General features: G+C 56.6%; 1 protein-coding gene across 2 annotated transcripts in view; it reads left to right on the forward strand.

The window, feature by feature from the left end:
* The first annotated feature begins 4,753 nt into the window (after positions 1-4,753).
* The window catches only part of ANAPC1 (anaphase promoting complex subunit 1), a 97,362-nt gene continuing 89,686 nt past the window's right edge, over positions 4,754-12,429 (forward strand). For both annotated transcript variants that reach the window (XM_029061318.1, XM_029061328.1), the window contains exons 1-3: positions 4,754-4,821; positions 7,899-8,135; positions 10,363-10,524. In XM_029061318.1, coding sequence (XP_028917151.1) covers positions 7,923-8,135; positions 10,363-10,524 — 375 coding nt within the window. In that variant the 5' untranslated portion in view covers positions 4,754-4,821; positions 7,899-7,922. The remainder of the gene's footprint in view (positions 4,822-7,898; positions 8,136-10,362; positions 10,525-12,429) is intronic.

Here is a 12,429-nt window from a genome sequence, read left to right on the forward strand (position 1 = left end):
CGATGAACTTACTATGCGCCAGTCAGTTGATCGGATTTATTGAACGTTTACTGTGTGCAGGGCTCTGCACTAAGCACTTGGGGAGAATTTAAGACTAAAAAGACCCATTCATTCCCTGCTCACAACCACTAATAATAATGTTGGTATCTGTTAAGCGCTTACTCTGTGCCGAGCACCGTTCTAAGCGCCGGGGGAGATACGGGGTCATCGGGTCGTCCCACGGGAGGCTCACGGTTAATCCCCATTTGACAGATGAGGTCACTGAGGCCCAGAGAAGTGAAGTGACTCGCCCACAGTCACAGAGCTGACAGGTAGCAGAGTGGGAATTCGAACCCATGACCTCTGACTCCCAAGCCCCGGCTCTTTCCACTGAGCCACGTGCCGGTCCAGCAGACAGCCAGTCGATCGCATCTGTTGAGCACTTACGGCGTGCACAACACTGCCTTGAGCACTTGGGCGGGTACGATAGGACAGTATGGCTCAGTGGAAAGAACCCGGGCTTGGGAGTCAGAGGTCATGGGTTCGAATCCAGGCGCTGCCACCTGTCAGCTGTGTGACTGTGGGCAAGTCACTTCACTTCTCCGGGCCTCGGTGACCTCCTCTGTAAAAAAAATGGGAATTAAAAAATGTGAGCCCCACGTGGGACAATCTGATTACCCTGTAACGACCCCAGGGCTCAGAACAGTGCTCTGCACAGAGTAAGCGCTTAACAAATACCATAATTGTTATTATTATTAATAGAAATAAATAACAGATGTGGACATAAGCGCCGTGGCAGGCATCGTTCTGAGCGCTGGGGTGGATAGAAACTAAACAAGTAGGACACGGTTCATGTCATTCATTCGGTCGTATTTATTGAGCGCTTACCGTGTGCCGAGCACCGGACTAAGCGCCAGGAAAGTACATCTCCACACCAGATAGAGACAATCCCTGCCCACGGCGACACGGGGCTCTCCGTCTTGATGCCCATTTTATAGATTCGGTAACTCGAGGCCCAGAAGAGGGAAGCGACTGGTCCAAAGTCACCCAGAGGACAAGTGGCAAAGGCGGGATTAGAACCCAGGTCCTTCTGACTCCCAGGCCGGGGCTTTTTCCGGGAGGTCGTGCTGCTTCTCGGGCCATTTTCGGGTTTCCCGATCCTCCTGAAGTACGGAGCCAAGCTGCGAGGGTTTTTTCGCGTGTCCTGCCCTTTGGTTTATGCAGATTTAGATAGGCGGAGGCTGTGATCTTTTGCCAGCGGTGCTGTAGTGATCGTCCCCCTTCCCAGCCCCTCAGCACCACGTCCACTAAGGGTCATTTATTTATTTTTATTAATGTCTGCTTCCCCCTCTCCCCTTGGCAGACGACAAGAAAACCACTGTGGGCAGGGAACGTCACTATTTATTACCGTACTGTACCTGTTGCGTGTAAAATTAGGCCTCTTTGTTGCTCTGCGGGGTCAGTAATAATAATAATAATAACGACGTTGGTATCTGTTAAGCGCTTACTCTGTGCCGAGCACCGGTCTAAGCGCCGGGGGAGATACGGGGTCATCGGGTCGTCCCACGGGAGGCTCTCGGTTGATCCCCATTTGACAGACGAGGGAACTGAGGCGCCGAGGAGCGAATGATAACAAGAATGATAATGCTGGTATTTGTTAATAATGATGTTGGTGTTTGTCAAGCGCTTACTCTGGGCAGAGCACTGTTCTAAGCGCTGGGGGGAGATACGGGGTCATCAGGTCGTCCCGCGTGAGGCTCCCGGTCTTCATCCCCATTTTACAGATGAGAAGCGGCGTGGTACAGTGGAAAGAGCCCGGGCTTGGGAGTCAGAGTTCACGGGTTCGAATCCCGGCTCCGCCACCTGCCAGCTGCGTGACTTTGGGCGAGTCACTTCACTTCTCTGGGCCTCAGTGACCTCATCTGTAAAATGGGGATTAAAACCGTGAGCCCCACGTGGGACAACCTGATGACCCGGTATCCCCCAGCGCTTAGAACGGTGCTCGGCACAGAGGAAGCGCTTAACAGATACCACCATTTAATGGAGGCCCAGAGAAGTGAAGTGACCTGCCCACAGTCACACAGCCGACAGGCGGCGGAGCCGGGAGAGAGCCCGGGCCTGGGAGTCAGAAGGTCTTGGGTTCTAATTCCGACTCCTCCACCGGTCTGCTGTGTGACCTTGGGCAAGTCGCTTCATTTGTCTGGGCCTCAAGTTACCGCATCTGTAAAATGGGGAGTGAGACCGCGAGCCCCACGTGGGACGGGGACGGTGCCCAACCCGACCTGCTTATATCCACCCCTTAGCACAGTGCCTGGCACGTAGTGAAGCGCTCAACAAATACCGTTATTATTATTATTATTTTCTAACCCAGAAGGTACTTCTTTCTCACACTAGTATTTGAAAAGTCCGCAGAAGGGCGTTACTTCTGCTGAGGCTGCGTTTCCACCAGAACATCCCGCACGTGACTTTCCACCTACTCTCCCAAGCGCTTAGTCCGGTGCTCTGCCCACAGCAAACGCTCAATCCACACCACCGACCGAACCAAGGCGCGCAGTTAGCGCTTAACGAATGCCACTCAAAAAATAAAAACCTGTCGGACGCCCCTCCCTCATCCCTTCGTTCAGTGTCGTATTGATTGCGCTAAGCGCCCGGATCAAGCACCCGCTCACCAAAAGAGAGACCAATCCCTGCCCGCGACGACATGGGGCTCACCATCTTAATCCCCATTTTACAGATGAGGGAACCGAGGCCCAGAGAAGTGACCTGTCCAAAGCCACACAGGGGACAAGTGGCGGAGCCGGAATTAATCATGTCGGTATTTGTTAAGCGCTTACTATGTGCCGAGCACCGTCCTAAGCGCTGGGGTAGACACGGGGGAATGAGGATGTCCCACGTGGGGCTCGCCGTCTTCATCCCCGTTTTACAGATGAGGGAACCGAGGCCCAGAGAAGTGAAGTGACTTGTCCAGAGTCACCCAGAGGACAAGTGGCAATGGCAGGATTAGAACCCAAGTCCTTCTGACTTCCAGGCCCGGGCTTTTTCCAATAGGTCCTGCTGCTTTTCTGCCCGTTCACAGGCTTCCTGATCCTTCTGAAGTACAGAGCGAAACTCCCAGCGCAGCGCGGCTCAGTGGCAAGAGCCCGGGCTTGGGAGTCGGAGGTCGTGGGTTCGAATCCCCGCTCCGCCCCTTGTCAGCTGCGTGACTGTGGGCAAGTCACTTCACTTCTCTGGGCCTCAGTGACCTCATCTGGGAAATGGGGATGAAGACCGGGAGCCTCACGTGGGACGACCTGATTCCCCTGTATCTCCCCCGGGGCTTAGAACAGTGCTCGGCACATAGTAAGCGCTTCACAAAGACCAACATTATTATCATTGTTACATTATTTATTACTCTATTTTATTCATGGTATGTCTATATCTACGATTCTATTTATTTTGATGGTACCGAGGCCTGCCTCCTTGTTTTGTTTTGCTGTCTCCCAATAATAATAATAATGTTGGTCTTTGTGAAGCGCTTACTCTGTGCAGAGCACTGTGCTAAGCGCTGGGGTAGACACAGGGGAATAAGGTTGTCCCACATGAGGCTCCCAGTCTTCATCCCCATTTGGCAGATGAGATCACCGAGGCCCAGAGAAGTGAAGTGACTTGCCCACAGTCACCCAGCTGACAAGTGGCGGAGCCGGGATTCGAACCCATAATAATAATAATAATGTTGGTCTTTGTGAAGCGCTTACTCTGTGCAGAGCACTGTTCTAAGCGCTGGGGGAGGCACAGGGGAATGAGGTGGTCCCACGTGAGGCTCCCAGTCTTCATCCCCATTTTCCAGATGAGGTCGCCGAGGCCCAGAGAAGTGAAGTGACCTGCCCACAGTCACCCGGCTGACAAGTGCAGCGTGGCTCAGTGGAAAGAGCACGGGCTTTGGAGTCGGAGGTCATGGGTTCGAATCCCAGCTAGGCCACTTGTCAGCCGTGTGACTTTGGGCGAGTCACTTCACTTCTCGGTGCCTCCGTTGCCTCATCTGTAAAATGGGGATGAAGGCTGGGAGCCCCACGTGGGACGACCTGATTCCCCTGGGTCTCCCCCAGCGCTTAGAACAGTGCTCGGCACAGAGTAAGCGCTTAACACATACCGACATTATTATTATGAAGTGGCAGAGGCAGGATTCGAACCCACGACCTCTGACTCCCAAACCCGGGCTCTTGCCACTGAGCCACGCTGCTTCTAGCCTGTGAGCCTCTTGTGGGGCAGGGACGGTCTTCAGTTGTTGCAGCATTGCAGTTTCCAAGCGCTTAGGACAGCGCTCCGCACACAGCCTGCGCTCCATAAACGGGATTGAATGAATGATTGACGGAATGAATGAATGAAGCGCGCCGCGGCCACAGGCCCCGCCCCCCCGAGCCCCTCAACGGACCCCGCCCCACGACGTCATCACGTAACGCCCCGACGCCCCGCCCGCGATGACGTCACCCGCCCCCGCCCACCGAGCGCTCCCCGGGCCCCGCCCCCTGATCTGTCATCAGGCCCCGCCCTCCCTTACGTCACCCACCCCGCCCCTCGAGCGCCAGACCCCGCCCCCGATGACGTCACCTCCCCGGGGGCCCGCCCTTCCGCCCGGCGCGGGGGGCGACGGGAAATCCAAGATGGCGGCGCCCATTTGAACGGCCGCGCCGGAACCGCTCGTCCGCCCGCCCGCCGCCGCCGCCGCCTCCTCCTCCTCCGGGCAGCCCTCCCAGCCCGCCCGACCCGCCGCCGCCGCCGCCGCCGCCGCCGCTGCCGCCGCCGCCGCCGCCGCCTCCGGGGAGCCCGGGCCGCTCAGCGCCCCAACATTCCCGCCTCCTCCAGGTGGGCGCCGCCCCGGGGCGGGGGGGGCCCCACTCGACCCCTCCCCACCCCCGTCATTCCTTCATTCACTCCTCATTCCTTCATCCCTTCCTTCCTCCTTCACTCATAGCTTCCTTCATTCACTCATTCCTTCCTTCACTCATTCCTTCACTCCATTCATTCATCCCTTCACTTATTCATTCATTCCTTAATTCACTCATCCCTTCCTTCCTTCCCTCCTTCATTCATTCATTCATCCCTTCCTTCCTTAACTAATTTCTTCATTGTTTCATTCCTTCATTCGTCCCTCCTTCCTTCATTCATCCCTTCCTTCCCTCCTTCATTCATTCATCCCTTCCTTCATTCACTCATCCCTTCCTTCATTCACTCATGCCTTCCTTCATTCATTTACTCCATTCATTCATCCCTTCCTTCATTCACTCATTCCTTCCTTCATTCATTTACTCCATTCATTCATCCCTTCTTTCCTTCCTTCATTCATTCCTTCATTCATTCATTTACTCCATTCATTCATCCCTTCCTTCATTCACTCATCCCTTCATTCATTCATTCATTTACTCCATTCATTCATCCCTTCCTTCCTTCCTTCCTTCCTTCACTCATCCCTTCATTCATTCATTCATTTACTCCATTCATCCCTTCCTTCCTTCCTTCCTTCCTTCCTTCCTTCCTTCCTTCATTCACTCATTCCTTCATTCACTCATTCCTTCATTCACTCATTCCTTCATTCCTTCACTCATTCCTTCCTTCATTCACTCATTCCTTCATTCCTTCACTCATTCCTTCATTCATTCCCTCATTCATTCATTCACTCCATTCACTCCTTCCTTCCTTCCTTCCTTCCTTCCTTCCTTCCTTCCTTCCTTCCTTCCTTCCTTCCTTCCTTCCTTCCTTCCTTCCTTCCTTCCTTCCTTCCATTTGTTAAGCGCTTACTCTGTGCAGAGCACTGTTCTAAACACTGGGGGAGATACTGGGTAATCAGGTTGTCCCACATCGGGCTCCCAGTCTTAACCCCCATTTTGCAGATGAGGAAACTGAGGCCCAGAGAAGTGAAGTGACTCGCCCGCAGTCACCCAGCTGACAAGTGGCAGAGCCGGGCTTCGAACCCATGACCTCTGTCTCCCAAGCCCGGGCTCTTTCCACTGAGCCGCGCTGCTTCGTCTCCCCTCTCTATTGAGCGGCGATCGTCCCTCCTCACTGCTGTCCTGGACTCTCCTGAGCGCCCGGTGGTTATAATAATTATAATAATAATAATAATGAGCAGCATTTGTTAAACCCTTACCATGTGCCAAGCACTGCCCTAGACGCTGGGGGCAATAGAAGGGGATGAAGTCCCTCCCATCTCCCCCCGCCGTGGGGCTCTCAATCTTCATCCCCATTTGACAGATAATAATAATAATAATAATAATAATAATAACAAGTCATAATGTTATCTGTTAAGCAAGTCCTATGTGCCAAGCCCTATCCTAAATGCTGGGGGAGATCGAAGGGAATGAGGTGGTCCCACGTGGGGCTCGCATCTTCATCCCCATTTGATAGGTAATTATAATAATAATAATAATAATAATGTCGGTATTTGTTGAGCGCTTACTATGTGCCGAGCACTGTTGTAAGCGCTTGGGGGAGACACAGGGGAATCAGGTTGTCCCACGTGGGGCTCACGGACTTCATCCCCATTTTCCGGATGAGGGAACTGCGGCCCAGAGAAGTGAAGTGACTCGCCCCCAGTCACCCAGCTGACAAGGGGCAGAGCCGCTTCATTCGAACCCATGGCCCCCGACTCCAAAGTCCGTGCGCTTTCCACGGAGCCGCGCTGCTTCTCATTCCTTCGGTCGTATTCATTTTGCTTTTCAAATCCATTTCCCTTTTTCTAGGGAAGCGCTTTGGGCTCAGCTAACCCGAACCACTCTTTTCCCCATCATTGAGCGCTTACCGTGTGCAGGGCACTAATAAAGTGCAACGATAAAGACCGAAGCATTGTGATGATTATGATATTATAATAATAATGCTAATGAGAAGGAGGGTATATGGGACCGTGTCCACCTCCCACCCGCGTTTGCCATCCCAGTGCTCAGTGCAGTGCTTGATTCTTTTTACTGCCGTTGTTCTTGTCCGTCTCCCCCGATTAGACCGTAAGCCCCTCAAAGGGCAGGGACCGTCTCTATCTGTTGCCGATTTGTCCATTCCAAGCGCTTAGTCCAGTGCTCTGCACATGGTAAGCGCGCAATAAACACTATTGAACGCTCTGCACACAGTAAGCACTTAATAAGAACCGCTCGCGGGCAGCGGCCACGCCTACCAACCCCGTTGTATTGAATGTCCCCGAGTGCTTAGTACAGTGCTCGGCGCGCGGGAAGCGCTCAAGAAATACCATTTACGACGACAGGACGTCCCAGCTCGTGGGCGGGGGACGCGCCGCTTGGTTCCACCGTCCTCTCCCCAGCGGTTAGTACGGTGCTCCGCGCACAGTAAAGGCTCGGTAGGCGGGCTCCCTTCCGGAGCGAGCGAACGAACGGATCCATCCCGCGCGCGTCTCCAGCGCTTCCCCGCGCGCGGGACGGGTCCCGTCCCCCTCCCGCGCTGAGCTGCCGGTCTAAGACGAGAAGCCGCCACGTCGGCGAGAGGGGATCGGGAACCGTCTGCGTCCGGCTGGGGGCGACGCCTCCTCCGGGAGGCCTTCCCGGTCGGAGCCCCCCCCCCCCCCCTTCCCCTCTGCCCTTCCCCTCCCCTCGGCACCGGGCTCATTTGTCCGTTTTATTTCTCACCCTATTTATTTCGTTAACGGGGCGTCCATCCCCTTGATTCTCTTGCTGACGCCGTCTCGTTTTCGTTCCGTTGTCTTTCGCCGTGCCGTCCGTCTCCCCCGTTCAGACGGTGAGCCCGCCGTCGGGCAGGGATCGCCTCCTACCCGTCCTTTCCGAGCGCTCGGTCCAGCGCTCTGCGCGTCGTAAGCGCTCCTCGATCGAATGAAGGACCAACCCGCCGCGAATGCCTCCCCCCCCCCCCCCCCCCCGGCCCTACCCCCTCCCGTCCCCCGCCGGCCTCGGAAACCGAGCCCGCCCCGCTTTTCGCTTCAGAAATAATGTGGATATCTGGAACCCATGTCGGACGTCTATGAAGAGAGGGTAACGATGATCGCCGCGGGGGATTGGCAGGAGTTCGTTCCTTTCGGGCGGGAGCACTGCAGACACCATCCGAACGCGCTGAACCTTCAGCTCCGGCAGCTGCAGCCCGCGTCGGAGCTGTGGTCCTCGGACGGGGCCGCCGGCCTGGTGGGGTCCCTCCGGGAGGTCACCATCCACGAGAAACGCAAGGTGGGCTTCGCGGCCGCTCCCGCTCCGTCCCGCTCGGTCCTTACCCGGCGCTCACTCTGCGCCCGGGCGCCGTTCTGAGCTCGGGGGCCGGCGCGGGGCCGGCCCGTCCTCCCCCGGGGCTCACGGTCCGAGTAGAGGGGGACCCTCCAGCGCTCAGCGCGGCGTCCGGCACGTAGTAAGGGCTGAACGGACGCCGCCGGGACGACGGTTTAACGGCCCTTTTCCGCACGAGGGAGGGAACCGGGGCGGAGGGGAGCGGGTCGCCCGAGGTCACGCGGCCAGTACGAGGCGGAGCCGGGATTCGATGGTAATTACGATAAGGGTGGCGTCCGTTAAGCGCTTCCCGTGTGCAAGGCGCCGTTCTAAGCGCTGTGGCGGGTATAAGGTGATCGGGTTGTCCCCCGTGGGGCTCGTCGCAGTCTCCATCCCTATTTTACGGATGAGGGAACGGAGGCGCAGAGAAGCCAAGTGACTTGCCCGAAGTCACCCAGCCGACAGGTGGCTGAGCCGGGATTGGAACCCGTGACCTCCGACTCCCCAGCCCGGGCTCTTTCCGCTGAGCCGCGCCGCTTCTCAGATCCCGGGTCCTTGTGACCCGCGGGCCCGGGCGCTTTCCACTAGGTCGCCCCGCTTCTCCCTTGCGGTCGGTGCAAAGTACGGGCCTGATAGAGTGCAGAATAATGTTCACGGTTCTCGTTAAGTACTTCCTACGTGCCGGGCCCCGTACTAAGCGCCGGGGTAGATACGAGATCATCAGGTGGGACCAGGTTCCCGCCCCCCGTGGGGCTCACGGTCTTAATCCCCGTTTTTCCGATGAGGTAACCGAGGCCCAGAGAAGTGGAATGACTTGCCCAGGGTCACACAGCAGGCTAGACGTGGAGCCGGGATGAGAACCCAGGCGCCCTGGCTCCCGGGCCCGGGGTCTGTCGCCCGTCATCGGGCGGGGATCGTCTCTATCTGGCGCCGAATCGTACACTCCGAGCGCTTAGTACAGTGCTCTGCACATAGTGAGCGCTCAATAAATACTACTGAACGGGTGAATGAATAGGCCACACCGCTCGCGAATGTCAGGTCAGCGTCCCGGCAAGCGGGGGCTTCACTCAGAGAAGCAGCGCGGCTCGGTGGAAGGAGCCCGGGCTTGGGAGTCGGAGGCCGTGGGTTCTAATCCCGCCTCCGCCACTTGTCGCCGTGTGACCCGGGGCGAGCCGCTTAACTTCTCCGTGCCTCAGTTACCTCGTCTGGAGAACGGGGATTAAGATGAAGACGCGGGACGGCCCGATGACCTTGTGTCTGTCCTGGCTCGTAGAACAGTGCTTGGCGCAGAGTAAGCGCTCAGCAAATACCATCGTTAGTATTATCGTTCCTGAGGGTATCCGTCGTCTGGGTTCGTTCACGCGAGGGAAGCGGCACGGCCTAGTGGGTAGTGCCCGGGCCTGGGAGTCAGAAGGACCAGGGTTCTCATCCCGGCTCCTCCACCTGTCTGCTGTGTGGCCTTGGGACTCCACATATATAATAACGTTGGTATCTGTTAAGCGCTTACTACGTGCCGAGCACCGTTCCAAGCGCCGGGGTAGACACGGGGGAATCAGGTTGTCCCACGTGGGGCTCGCAGTCTTCATCCCCATTTTGCAGATGAGGGAACTGAGGCCCACAAGTGTGAAGTGACTCGCCCGAAGTCACACAGCCGACAAGTGGCAGAGCTGGGGTTCGAACGCTTGACCTCTGACTCCCAAGCCCGGGCTCTTTCCACTGAGCCACGCTGCTTCTCTTTGTGTCTGTACGTATATATGTGTCTATACATATGTATGTGTATAAGTATGAGAATCTTATGGATTATTTGGGTTATTTTTAGTATAATTGCAACCTGTAGATGTAACAAAAGATGGACCGGCCCCTAAGTGGTGGGTAGAAGCTTGCCCTCTCCCCTTCCGTTGCTGTCTCTCATTTATCGATGTCGTTTCCGACGCCAGAGACAGCTGGACGCTACACCCCCCCCCCCCCCCCCCCGAAGAAATTTTTCCTGGTTCCTTGTGTGGAATGGTCACCTTTTTACATTTTCCCACCGGCGTGCCTTTTTTTTCCCCGCCCCCATTCCTCTCCCTGGCGTATCTTCCGTGCTAGAGCGCTCCCGGTCCCCGATCCCTGGCCAAAGATCTCCGCCGGGTTTCCCCGACTCCTCACGGAGGCCCCGTGACGGACGGAGCCGGTCAGCTCTTTCTCTTTCCAGGAGAGCTGGCACTTACGCAGAGGGGTGAGCGAGGCCGGAGAAGAGGTGGAGTACGACGAAGAGCTGTACGTGGCCGGAAACGTGGTCATCTGGAGCAAAGGGAGCAAGAGCCAGGCGTCCGCCGTCTACAAAGCCTTTACGGTGGACAGCCCCGTTCTCCAGGTACGGGAGACAACTCGACGGCAGGCCGTAAGCTTCTCGTGGAGAGGGAGCGTGTCCGTTCGGTGACGTCGGACTCTCCCAGGCGCTCGGCACGGTGCTCGGTGCACACCACCGGCTGGGTCGGGGTCGCCTGGGGGGACTGGCAGGGCCCGGGCCGCCGGCGAGTTTGAAGACCTCGCCCCCGGCGTTTATTCGGCGGCCTACTGTGTGGCACTCACAGTCACCGGCATCTAAGACTCGCTGGGGCCGGGGAACATATCCGTCTGTTGTTATAGCGTAGTCTCCCTGGCGCTTAGTACAGTGCCCTGCGTACAGTAAGCGCTCGGTAAATACGGTGGAATGAACGAGCGGGTCCGATCCCAGCTCCGTCACCTGTTTGCTCCGCGACCTGGGGAAAGTGACTTCATTTCTCCGTGCCTCCGTCACCTCGTCCGTAAAATGTGGCGATTCAGAGTGTGTGCCCCCCGTTCATTCGTTCAGTGTGGGTTTTATCGAGCGCTTACTATGTGCAGAGCACTGTACTGAGCGCCTGGGAGACTCCACGGGACCACCTCATCGCACTGTGTCCTCCCCAGCGCTTAGAACAGTGCTTCGCACATAGTAAGCGCTTAACGGATGCCATCGTTATTATTACACTATTACAATAAATAGATATATCCCCTGCCCCCGAGTCTTAGATCCCACGTGGAGCAGGGACTGTGTCCAGCCTGATTAACTCATATCTACCCCAGTGTTTGGCGCGTAGTAAGCGTGTAGCGAGTGCCATAATTATGATTATCACGAATGAATACAAGAGAGCCGATGGGCACGTCCTCCGCCCGCCCAACGGGCTTTCAGACCAGAGGGGGAGACACACGTGAAGAAAGAATTGATAATCTATTTTCATATAGAAATCTCTGCATAAGGGCTGAGGCCGGATACCAAGTCCCCAGAGTCACAGGTCCGAAGGGCACAGACGCCGCAGAAAGGAGAGACCGTAATTAGAATGAAAAGACGGGAGCCCTGCCCTCGAGAAGCTTGCATTCTAGCGGGAGAATTTACCCACTCGCGCGCGCGGGGGAATCCTTTTCCTTTCCCCCTCTCCCACGCTCCCTCGGCCTCATCCGTTCGATCGGATTTACTGTGTGCGAAGCTCCGTACTGAGCGCCTGGGAGAGTTCAGCACAGCAGCGTCATTGGAGGTGGGCAGGGAGGCCGGTTCGAAGTCCAGCATGGTGACCGCAAGGCCCAGGGGGGTGGGTCGGCTACCTGGTTGATCACCGGGGGCTTATTCGTTCATTCAGTCGTATTTATCGGGCGCTTACTGTGTGCAGAGCGCTCTGCTAAGCATTTGGGAGAGCACGACAGAACGGCGGACACCTTCCCTGCCCGCGACGAGCTGGCAATTTAGAGGCGGAGACGGACGACGAATGGAAATGAATCAGTGACGGAGAGGGACGTGAGCGGTGTGGGGCCGGGAGGGGGGACGAATAAAGGGAGCAGGTCAGGACGACGCGGAAGGGAGTGGGAGAAGAGGAAAGGGGAAGCTTGGTGGTTTTCCGAGGACAATCTCCTGTTTGTTTCCTTCGCGCCACCGTTGACCGTCTCCCAGTTTTAGCCTTCGAATGGCCGCGTGTCAGTTCGTAGGCATATCGACTACGTGCTCAACGAGTCCGTCCGTCAGGGGTGTTGACCGAGCCGGTACCGTGTGCGGAGCACTGTGCTAAGTGCTTGGGAGAATCCAGTCCAGTCGAGTGGATAGGCCCGATCCCCGCCTCTCCACCCCGGACCTAGACGAGACAGACCAAACGGGCCTGTACGGGAAGGAGGCCCAGCAGATACCTGCATTTCAAGTGGAACAGAAGGTAGTCAGTCGATGGATCGTATGGAGCGAGCGCTTACTGTGTGCAGAGCACCGTTCCGAGCG

Source organism: Ornithorhynchus anatinus, chromosome 1 (genome assembly GCF_004115215.2).
Source record: "Ornithorhynchus anatinus isolate Pmale09 chromosome 1, mOrnAna1.pri.v4, whole genome shotgun sequence".
NCBI lineage: Eukaryota > Metazoa > Chordata > Mammalia > Monotremata > Ornithorhynchidae > Ornithorhynchus > Ornithorhynchus anatinus.